This window comes from Theropithecus gelada, chromosome 13 (assembly GCF_003255815.1).
Source record: "Theropithecus gelada isolate Dixy chromosome 13, Tgel_1.0, whole genome shotgun sequence".
NCBI classification, from domain to species: Eukaryota; Metazoa; Chordata; class Mammalia; order Primates; family Cercopithecidae; genus Theropithecus; species Theropithecus gelada.
In genome coordinates, this window is record NC_037681.1 from 107,667,647 (window position 1) to 107,679,501 (window position 11,855).

Genomic DNA, 11,855 nt, shown 5'->3' on the forward strand with positions numbered 1-11,855 from the left:
TGAAAACTTTACATCCCTGAATCTTCAATTACTCTGAGATGACACTACTATTATTTTGGCTTGACAGACGAGAAGACTAAGGCACTGAGAAGTGAACTTTCCAGAGATCACAGAGGTGAGATGTGGAAAGGCAGGATTCAAACTTAGGTTGACTGACTGCAGGGAACTTTCAACTGCTTGCCTCCCAATATTATCTCAATTAATAGGTAATGAGAATTCGAAGCTGGGTCCAGAGCTATCTTCTGCAACATCCCTCTGGGTCGAGTCCCTGCCCTGCTATAATATGTAACAAGGGTCAACACAAGGTTGTAGGGCTGGAGAAAGAGGAAACAGTCTCCTTTTCAACACAACGGGGAGGACCGAGAACAGGCGGCAGGTGCCAGGCTCCTCCGGCAGACGCGACCCAGCCAGCTCCAAACAACGCTCCGGGCAAGGGAAGGTTCTCCCGAGGGTCCGCAGACGGGCGTGAGGGGTGGGGCCTACGCAGGGAAAAGGTTCCGGGCGGGTCGTACCAACGCGCGCAGGGGGAAGGGGTTTCCAAGGCCAGGACGGTGTCGCTGCCTAAGCGCTCGGTGGCGAGGTGAAGAAACTCTTCATCCACCCCTCGGCTACCTGGTAGAGAGTGGCACCAGGAGCTCTCGCTCCCCAAAGCCAACTCCTAAAGACTCTTCCTCCGGGCCCCCCAGTCGAGTGGGAGGCCCCGGAAATGGGGGCCGGTCGGTATCGGGCAGGCGGTGGGGAGAAGAGTGTCCTGTCAATTACCAACTCCAGTTCGCCCCACACAGATCCACCCGCTTATCTGCCGCCGCCGTAGCCCTTACCAGTTCTTTGGGCGGCTTCTCCTGAGTTTTTCCAAACAGCCCCATGACGAACTGAACCCGTCTTGCCCCTTCCGGCTTTCCGTTCCCCGCGCCCAGGCAGGTCACGGGCAGCCGCCTGGGCGGGGCCCACGGAGAGGGAGGTAGTGCCGACGCCCAGAGTAGGGAGCGGCAGCAGTAGAGGATGGTGCGCATGCGCCGTACGCATGCGCAGAATTGAGTGAGTGGGATACTAGTCAACAAGGCTGACGTCATTGCGCATGTTCTGGGCGTGTCTGTGTAGGGGAGACCACGGATTCGGTGTTTTTCGTGGGGTGTAGAAATGATTGCTCTGAAAGATACGAATGCGTTGAATATAACTGCTTCTGATACTTCACCTAAACCTAGATGTTTCACCAGAAGTCTGGATCTCCACGCAGACGTGTACACTTACCATCACTTTCCCGACAGCTTCGTCTTTGTGTCCAGTAGGCGACTCACAGGTGACAAACCAAAAATAGCCTCTTTTTCCTCCAGCCAACCCACTCCTCCCGTCTGCTTGCACCACCATCATCTGGTCGCTAAACCCTAGGCGTCCTCCTGTCTCCCCTCCTACCAACTCCCAACCATTCTAACTTCAGCCCTCTCCTTTCCATCCCAACTGCGGTAGTTTTTGTTCAGGCCATCGCCCTTTTTACAGCGTGGGCGATTCCTGCCTAGCATTTGTCCATGTGTGTGCCGTCCTACACGCCACACCGACCGTGAGCCTAATCACACTCTCAAAGGAGTCTGATTAAAGAGAACTAGACACATTTTAGCACAGACAGTCCCTGATTAGGCCTATACGGTGAGCTGATGGTTACTGTCATTACCTCATCCGAGGATGGTGAAGGGACCATTTGTTACCTCAGCCCCATACTCCTGTCTCTGGTGGAATCATAAAATGGTTCGGCAGCTTTGAAAACATTTTGGCAATTTCTTAAAATGCTAAACAAAGCCAGCCTTCCATTCCTAGCTATTTACCCAAGAGGGAAAAAAGCATACGTTCTTACAAAGACTTGTACACAAATGCTCATAGCAGCTCTATCTGTAATAGCCGTAAACTGGAAACAATCCAAATGTCTATCAACAAGAGAATGGATAAACCAGTTGTGATTGATCCATACGGAGGAATAGTACTGAGCAATAAAAAAGAGTAAACTGTTTATAAATGCAACAGCATGGATGAATCTCAAAATAATTCTGCCAACCGAAAGAAGCCAGAATCGTGTGATTCCATTTATATAACATTCTGGAAAATGCAAACTAATACGTAGTGACAGAAAGTACATTGGCGGTTGCTAGCGGATAGGAGTGGGGTCGGAAAGGAGCAGAAAAGAGGGGTTACAAAGAGACACGAAGTTTAGGGGGATGATGGATAATATCTTGATTGTGATGATGGTTTCACAGATGTATACAATATCAAAACTTAACAGGTTGGACACTAAGTATGTGCAATTTATTTTATGTCCATCATACTTCAATAAGGTTCTCTTTAAAAAAGCACTACCTGTTCATTGTGAAAAGTTAAACCCGCATTCTCACTTCCTCAGGGGAAAAGGTCTCAAAGGATTCACACCAACTATTAAATATAGTGTGAATCTTCTGAAACCTTTTCCTTTGGAAAATATACTTTTATTTTTATTTATGTATTTGTTTTTGAGACAGGGTCTCACTTTGTCACCCAGGCCAGAGTGCAGTGGCAGGATCTTGCCTCACTGAAGCCTCCACTTCCCCGGCTCAAGCAATCCTCCCACCTCGGCCTCCTGAGTAGCTGGGTGCCAGCCACCACGCCCAGCTGATTTTGTAGTTTTTCTGTAGAGACAAGGTTTAGCCATGTTGTCCAGGCTGGCCTCAAACTCCTGAGCTCAAGTGATCCTCCCACCTCAGCCTCTCAAAGTGTTGGGATTACAGGTGTGAGCCACCTTGGCGGGCCCTATTTTTACTTAATTGAGATTATATTATATACATTGAGCCACCTCACCCAGCCCTATTTTTACTTAATTGATATTATGTTGTATACATTGTCCTACAATTTCCTTTTAAACAAATTTTATAGAGATTTTCATCAGTGTGAATACCTATGGCAATCCATAGCAAGAATGTACCATAATTTATTTAACTGCTTCCCTATTATATAAGATTAAGTTGTTTCTAGTTTTTCCCTAGTAAATAATCCTGTAAATATAGGCACAGTTAAAAATTTAAAACTTGGCCGGGCGCGGTGGCTCAAGCCTGTAATCCCAGCACTTTGGGAGGCCGAGACGGGCAGATCACGAGGTCAGGAGATCGAGACCATCCTGGCTGACACGGTGAAACCTCGTCTCTACTAAAAAAATACAAAAAAACTAGCCGGGCGAGGTGGTGGGCGCCTGTAGTCCCAGCTACTGGGGAGGCTGAGGCAGGAGAATGACGTGAACCCGGGAGGCGGAGCTTGCAGTGAGCCGAGATCCGGTCACTGCGCTCCAGCCTGGGCGACAGAGCAAGACTCCGTCTCAAAAAAAAAAAAAAAAAAAAAAAAAAAAAAAAAAAAAAATTTAAAACTTAATACCAGTATCTTCCATATACATTGCACTATTGTGAATTACCAATAGTGTATATCAACAATCTTATTCCCTAAATCCATGCTAAAAGTGAATTTTGTCAATATTTTTAATTTGCCAATCTAAGGGCATAAAATATTGTTTTTAACTTTAATTTCCCGGACTACTAGTCTGGATAAGCATCTTTTCATATATTTGTTGGCCGTTTGAATTTCTTCTGTGACTTGCTTCTTCATAACCCTTGTTCATTTTCCATTTATCTCCCTTCTTCCCTTCCTTATTTCCTTTCTTCCTTCCATTTTAAAGCTGAAGGAGTCCTTTGAAAATGTGGAATTTTTTAAAGTCTCTTTCACCACACCCTTCTTCCTTTTTTTGAGAATAAACTATAAGCATTTTTTTCAAGTGGGTGGATACTGGATAGCCAATTAGTCAACAGTATTTCTCAAATGCCTACTATATGTCAGGCATTCTATAGGCTTCAGGAAAATGGCAGTGAGCAGAAAAGAATCTCCTACAATCTGATGAGAAGGACAATAGTATTAAACAATGGTTGTAAACGAAATTGTGTTACTACAAATGTGCAAAATTCTGACTATACGAAGAACGTGCTGATCAGTGACTCTTCCCTGAGCAGATGACAAATAAGCTGAGGCCTGAAGGAGGAGCTAGCAGAGAGAGGAAGAGTATCCAGAGTAAAAGAAACAGCATGTGCCAAAGAGCCTTCCCAGTTTCTGGGTGGAGGTTTTAGGCCACAGCCATTTCAGATCCTAAAGCTGCATTTGTTCTAAAGCTGGCCATCAATGGCAGAGAGGCCTGGCAGGGTGTGGAGGAAGGTTTGACTTGGCACATGGCCTCTCAATGTCATATAGAGCTCATAGGTACTGACAGCCCTATCAACACATCAGTGCAGTTCCTCTGCACTGTGCGTCTTGCTTCCACACATTTTCTAGGCTCTATCCTTAGAGTAACATGTACTCTCCATTTGTGTCCTGATACTGCTTTTGCATTGGACAAAGCACTCCTTAGTTGAGGTTAGGGCTGAAGTTTGTCCTTCCTACATGGACCTCAGGAAGCAAGCCACAGATCCTCCCACCTGCTAAGACTTACACATCTGCGGGGGTGGGAGGAACTAAGTGAGCAGGCATTCTAGCTCTTTACTCCTACCAAACACAGCGAGTGTTTAACAGGATCACACTCCCCTGCCATATGTTCACATAGATGTTTGTTCACACACATTTTCAAAGGCTTTATGTGCATTCTCCTCCTGATCTCTGAAAAATATAAATAGATGTGTATCCTTGAGAGGTACCTCAATGCCTATGCTTTAAATCCTTCCCTGAATTTTAAATGGGAAATAGAAAGGACTGTTTTTCCTCCACTTTCCAGTTTTCCTTGTTCATTTCACTAAGATATCCAGCCTTAGGAGCTTCCTGGCTCACAACTGTTCCCCATTTGCCAGGTAGATTGTCGAATGAAATGCTTTGGGCAGGAAAATCATAACCCAATTCCTGGCAAGAATTTTGGCTTTCTAAAGCCAAGATACACCTTGTTTTATACAACAGATGGACCCTGGAAATGTTAGATATAAATCAATGTTTGGAAATTGAACTCTCTCCCATGACTTATGTAATAATTTTGGAGTGCATTTATCTTTGTTCCTGACTAAACTTCAGGACCAACGGGCTCCCAACCCACAACTTATGACTTGAGATAATGCAAAGACAGACCTTGAGTCACCTCCTGTCCATTTGCAGTCTTTCTTCACCAAACTTACAATAATCCTTGTGTTGATTTCTTAGGACTGCCATAACAAAATGCCACAAACTGGGTGGCTTAAAACAATAGAAATGTATTCTTTCAAAGTTCTGGAGACTGTAAATCCAAAATCAAGGTGTCAGCAGGGCCATGCTCCCTCTGACACTCTGAATAGAATTCTTCCTTGCCTCTTCCTACCTTCTAGTGATGGCTGTCAATCATCAGCATTCCTTGGCTTGCTGCTGCATCGCTCCAATCTGCTGTGAACATATAACCCAATTATATGTTCTCCCCATATGTTTCACTCCAGTCATACTGGATTAAGAGCCGATCCTAAATTCAGTATGACCTTAACTTACTGTTTACATCTGCAGTTATTATACCTTATTTTCAAATAAGGGTCGCATTAAAAGGTACTAGGGGTTAGGACTTCAACGTAATCTTAACAGGTCACAATTCAATCTATTAACAACTGTCATAGACACACATGGGTGCCTCACTTTAAAGGAAAAAGAGGGTGGGCAGGCACGGTGACTCACACCTGTAATCCCAGCACTTTGGGAGGCCAAGGCCGGTGGATCCTGAGGTCAGGACTTTGAGACCAGCCTGGCCAATATGGTGAAACCCTGTCTCTACTAAAAATACAAAAATTAGCCAGGTGTGGTGGCGCATGTCTGTAGTCCCAGCTACTCAAGAGGCTGAGGCAGAAGAATTGCTTGTACCCTGGAGGCAAAGGTTGCAGTGAACCGAGATTGTGCCACTGCACTCCAGCCTGGAGACAGAGTGAGACTCCATCTCAGAAAAAAAAAGAAAAGAAAAGAAAAAAGAGGGTGATAGAGGGTGAGGGGAGAATGGTTAACTGAATCCTTCTAAAATAAACAGACCTCTGTCCTCCATGATTGGGAAGGGAAAGTCGATTTGTCAGTCTTGACCCTAGTGTGGAAGTGGCATCTTCTCCCGGGAATCATAAAAATCACTGTGGCTGCCTCACATTGCCCTGTAGAGCACCATTTCTACCACTAAAGGTCCTCTCATGGAGGATTCACACACCTTACCTTATTTCCCTCACAGCAGAGAAAAAGCCTGACGTTTAATTTAAAAATCCAACTGGAATATTTAAACAATACTAAAGTCTCCAAAAACAGTATCAGAATTAGAAGAGTGGCATGTGAGATACACATCAACATTATGGTGGAGTGGATGAAAAACCCACTACAAACACAGAATTTTAGTAAAATATAACCAGAATTATTTTATGTGCATGGATGATCTCTTTTTAAAAAAGTAAGAGAAATCAGGAATATCTGCCAATAACAGGAACCCAGAACCTTGTTTGCATATTTTTTTGATGTGATAAAGCCTATAGTCAGTAAAATGCACAGATCTAAAGTGTAAAACACGATTAATTTTTACAAATGTGTAATATTTGTAAATATTTAAAACATTTTCTAAATCTAAACTGGCTCCTTCATGCCCATTCTCAGGCAGTACCCTCAAAGATAACCATTATTCTGATTTCCACCTCTGTAGATTAGTTTTGCCTGGGCACAGTGGCTCATGCCTGTAATCCCAGCACTTTGGGAGGCCGAGGTGGGTGAATCACGAGGTCAGGAGATCGAGACCATCCTGGCCAACATGGTGAAACCCCATCTCTACTAAAAATACAAAAAAAAAAAAAACTAGCTGGGTGTGGTGGCGGGCACCTGTAGTCCCAGCTACTTGGGAGGCTGAGGCAGGAGAATGGTATGATTCTGGGAGGCGGAGCTTGCAGTGAGCTGGGATCGTGCCACTGCACTCCAGCCTGGGCGACAGAGCGAAACTCCATCTCAAAATAAAATAAAATAAAATAAAAAATAAAATAAAATAGTGCTTGGTTTTAATGTTTGGACAGGGGAACAAGAGGCAAGGCTTTTGGCTGGGCAAAATGGTGAAGCAAAATTGAGATGCCCTAAAGCTGGGAGTTTTAAAGACTTCATTCTCAGTGAAAAGACAAGCTAGGGAAAAAAAAAAATACTTATCTGCCAACAAAGAGAGCCAACCAGAAAATGTTTGTTTTAGGGTGTAGCTCTTGAGAAACCACAAGGCTGTCCTCCTGTAAGTCTAAATTTATTCTACTTTCATGGTATTGGAAATCCCAAGCCTAGATATTAATTTAAACTGTTCTTAGGTTGATAACATCCTGGGGATCTGGTGAGAGCAGTACAGACTCTTTTTGAATGAATATACCCCAAATCCAGACACTGTAGTATTTCTACAAATTATGACCAACAAAAATTACCAAATGTATGAGATAAACATTAATGGCCAGAAGTAAATTTTAAAAGCATCACATTTATGTTTCAAAGCACTTCAGATATTAGAATTCTCAAATGTAGAGTATAAAATGTTATGCTTAAAATGTTCACAGAAATAAAAGAGAGACTTGAAAGAAACAAGAGACCATTAAAAAATGACGAAGTAAAAGAAAGAAAAAACAAAAATTGACCAGGTAAAATTAAAAATAAAAGAATTTGTAGACATGAAAAATATACTAATTGAAATAAGAAACATAGTCACCAAATAAACCTCAAGGAATAAATTAAGCAACAGATTACACATAAGAAAGAATAAGTAAATCAGAAGATAGATCTGAATTATCCAAAATAATAATAATGCCTGAAGACACAAAGACATGAATATATAAGAAAGAAGATGACATACAGATGTTAGAATATGGATATCAATTACATGTTTAATTGAAGTTCCAGAAAGATTGACGTGAGAAACTGGAAGAGACAAGATTTTGAAAAGATAATAGCTAAGAATTTCCCCAAATTTATTAAGATGTTAATCTTGAAGATTAAGGAAGTAATCATGCATCACTTAATGATGGGGATACGTTCTGAGAAATGTATTGGTGATGTCATCGTTGTGCAAACATCATAGAGTGTACTTACGCAAATCTAGATCGTATAGCCTACTAGATACTTAGGCTATATAATCTATTGCTACTAAGCTAAAAACATATATGGCATGTTACTATACTGAATACTGTAGGCAGTTGTAACACAATGGTAAGTATTTGTGTATCTAAACATAGAAAAGATAGAGGAAAAATATATATGATATTATAATCTTATGGGACCACTGTTGCCTGAAAGGTTGTCATACAGTGCATAACTATACATAAATCTTAGGTTCAACACAAACAGCTACACATTATAGTGGCAGTGCAGAACATCAAAGACACCGAGATTTTAAAAGCAACCAGAGAGAAAAGATGGAATACGTACAAGAAGACAACACACACTGTCAACATCCTACTCAATAGCAACAGTGGAAGCTAAAATAAAGGGAAAGAGCGTATTCAAATTACTGAGGAGAAAAAGTCCCCAAAGATCTAAAAATCAAAACAATTGAACTTACAGAGATAAAGATCAGAAGGATGGTAACCAGAGGCTGGGAAAAGTAGTGAGGGGCTTGGGGGAGGTGGGGATGGTTAATGGGTACAAAAAAAAAATAGAAAGAATGAATAAGACCAAGTATTTGGTAGCACAACAGAGTGGCTACAGTCAGTAGTAATTTAATTGTACATTTAAAAACAACTAAGAGAGTATAACTGGATTGTTTGTAACACAAAGGATAAATGCTTGAGGGAATGGATACCCGATTTTCCCGGATGTGATTATTATACATTGCATGTTGTATCAATACATCTCTTGTGTCCCATAACTATATATACCCTACTATGTACCTACAAGAATTAAAAATTAAAACATTTTTAAAATCCTCAAAATAATAACTTATAGTCATGCCCTGCTAAATTATCACCCCTATGTGAAAGCAAAATAAAGACATCTTTAATGGGGACAAAAACCTAACAACAGACACAAAAACCCCACAAACCAACAGATCAACACCAAACAAAATTCTGAAGAATGTAGTTTAGAAATAATAACCATGATCTCAGAAAAAAGGCCCTTACATATAAGAAGAAATCATGATAATTTAGTTAACTTGTGGTTAATCTTTAAAAAGTTGATTATATAAAAATTATCTAATTTGAGAAGTTCAAAAAGATAGAAGTAAAGCATTTTACCATAATCATATGAAAAAATAGATGAGAAGTCATTGAAGTTAAAATGATTCTGGACTCTAATTTTTTTGAGAAAAGGTAAAGATATTGACTAATTTACATATTAAGTAAGTTTGTTAGAATTTTAAGGATAGCTGCTAAAATAAAAGCAGTACTTCCAAATGGTAGAGAAAAAATGGAATTAAGAATATTACTCGAAGTAAGGTAAGAAGGACAATACAGAAAAGTGGAAGACACAAAAGACAATTACAGAATTAAATTAATTAAGTTAAAGATACATTTGTATTCATAACAAAATGCACTAAATTCTCCAGTAAAAAGATTTTCAAACTAGATATTTATTTACATCTAGTTTTAAGCTATTTAAAAGAGACACACATTCTACATAGGATACAGCAAGACTGAAACTAAAAAAGAAAGACATGAAAAATCATATTTACCAGACAAATATTAACCAAAATAAAGCTGTTATAGCTATATTATTATCAGATAAAATAGAGTTTCAGGCAAAATAACTTTTTAGGGATAAAAAAGTATTACATAATGATAAATTTTTCAGTTTACCCAGATGCTAATCATGTAGTCTCAAAAAAAGTGAAGCAAAACTGACAGAATTTCAAGGAGAAATATAAGCTCACTGTGTTAGTCTTCTCAGGCTGTCATAACAAAATACCAAAAACTGAATGGCTTAAACAACAAGAATTTATTTTCTCACAATTCTGGAGAAGACCCAGATCAAGCAAGGTACTAGCAATAACAAGCAAGCTGTCAGCAATATGGTTCTTGGTGTGAACTCTCTTCCTGGTTTACAGATGACCACCTTCTCACTGTGACCTCATGTGGCCTCTTCTCCATGTACCCACAAAGGGGTGGAGGGGGGGGGAGAGAGAGAGAGATCTGTGGGAATCTCTTCCTCCTTTTATAAGGGCACCATCAGTTATCAGATTAGGGCTTCATCCTTATGATTTCATTTAACCTTAATTACCTCTCTAAAGGCCCTATCTGCAAATACAGTCACATTGGGGGTTAAGGCTTAAACATCTGAATTTCAGGGGTACACAATTCTGTCCATAACACCCAGTGTCGCGGGGCGCGGTGGCTCACGCCTGTAATCCCAGCACTTTGGGAGGCCGAGGCGGATGGATCACAAGGTCAGGAGATCGAGACCATCCTGGCTAACGTGGTGAAACCCTGTCTCTACTAAAAATACAAAAAACTAGCCGGGCGTGGTGGTGGATGCCTGTAGTCCCAACTACTCCGAGGCTGAGGCAGGAGAATGGCGTGAACCAGGGAGGCGGAGCTTGCGGTGACCCGAGATGGCTGCCACTGCACTCCAGCCTGGGCGACAAAGCGAGACTCCATCTCAAAAACAAAAAAAAAACAAAAAAAAAAACCCAAAAAAACCACCCACCGTCATGAAGGGAAATATTTAAATTTTTGTTTCATTAATCGCTCAAGAAGACAAACATTTGATACAGAGAAGACATGAAAACAAGATATGCGTCATTGAATTGTCACATCCTGTCCACATCAAGTAAATAATAAATTACCACATATGGAATATTTATAAAAATTGACTACACACTAGAATATAAAGGAAGTGAAGAAATCACTCTAATACACATTGCATTTCATGACCACGTTTCAATTGGGTTAGAAATCAATGACAAAAAAGAAATCAAAACAAATATTTTGTAAACATAAAACACATTGCCAAATAACTCAAAAGTCAAAGAAATAATGGAAGTTGGGAAACCTGGATTTCTACCACATCTGGTAGTAACAAGACAACCATGGGGTGGTGTCAGAGAGGGCTAGTGGAGACCCAGAACTTTCACCATCACCCAGTGGCAATGAGAGCATCCCTACCACTGTGACGTTTGAAAATGTGTAGAGAACTGGAGCTCCCACCTCTGCTCAGCATTAAGCAGGAAGCTCTCCTAGATCTCACTGGAACTAAGCAGGGAACTTGGACGTCTATGTCTGCCTAGAAGCAACAAGGTGGCTCCCCAACTTCTCCTACCAAAGCAGCGTCAGAGCAGCAGAAACTGAAGTTTGAATGGAATGCAGAATCTCAGGACATAATATGAAAGTCCAGATTTCAAATGAAAATCACTCATCATACCAAGAACCAGGAAGATTTCAAACTCAATGAAAACAGACAATCAATAGATGCTTTAGCAGATTGAATAATATCTCCTAAAAATTCATGTTCACCTGGAGCCCATGAATGTGACCTCATTTGGACATAGAGTCTTTGCAGATAAATAAAGTTAAGATGTCATATAGAGCCAGGTGCGATGGCTCACACCTGTAATCCCAGCACTTTGGGAGGCCAAGGCAGGTGGATCACTTGAGGTCAGGAGTTTGAGACCAGCCTGGCCAACATGGTGAATCCCTGTCTCTACTAAAAATAAAAATTAGCGAGGCATGGTGGCACAGGCCTGTAATCCCAGCTACTCAGGAGACTGAGGCATGAGAGTCTGTTGAACCTGGGAGGTGGAGGTTGCGGTGAGCTGATACCGCACCACTGTACTCCAGCCTGGACAACAGAGCTGTCTAAAAAAAAAAAAAGTCATAAAGTCATACAGGACTAGAGTAGGCCCTAAATCCAATATGACTGGTGACTTTATATGGGAAATTTGG

The 11,855-nt window shown here is 41.2% G+C and overlaps 1 protein-coding gene across 3 annotated transcripts in view; it reads right to left on the reverse strand.

The window, feature by feature from the left end:
* The window catches only part of CHMP3 (charged multivesicular body protein 3), a 60,029-nt gene extending 59,011 nt beyond the window's left edge, over positions 1-1,018 (reverse strand). The window contains exon 1 of one of the 3 annotated variants that reach the window (XM_025405799.1): positions 822-1,009. In XM_025405799.1, the coding sequence (XP_025261584.1) occupies positions 822-866 (45 nt within the window). In that variant the 5' untranslated portion in view covers positions 867-1,009. Of the gene's footprint in view, positions 1-821 lie in introns of all 3 variants that reach the window. The other 2 variants (XM_025405803.1, XM_025405801.1) reach the window with 2 other exon arrangements.
* Between the last annotated feature and the right edge of the window lie 10,837 nt (positions 1,019-11,855).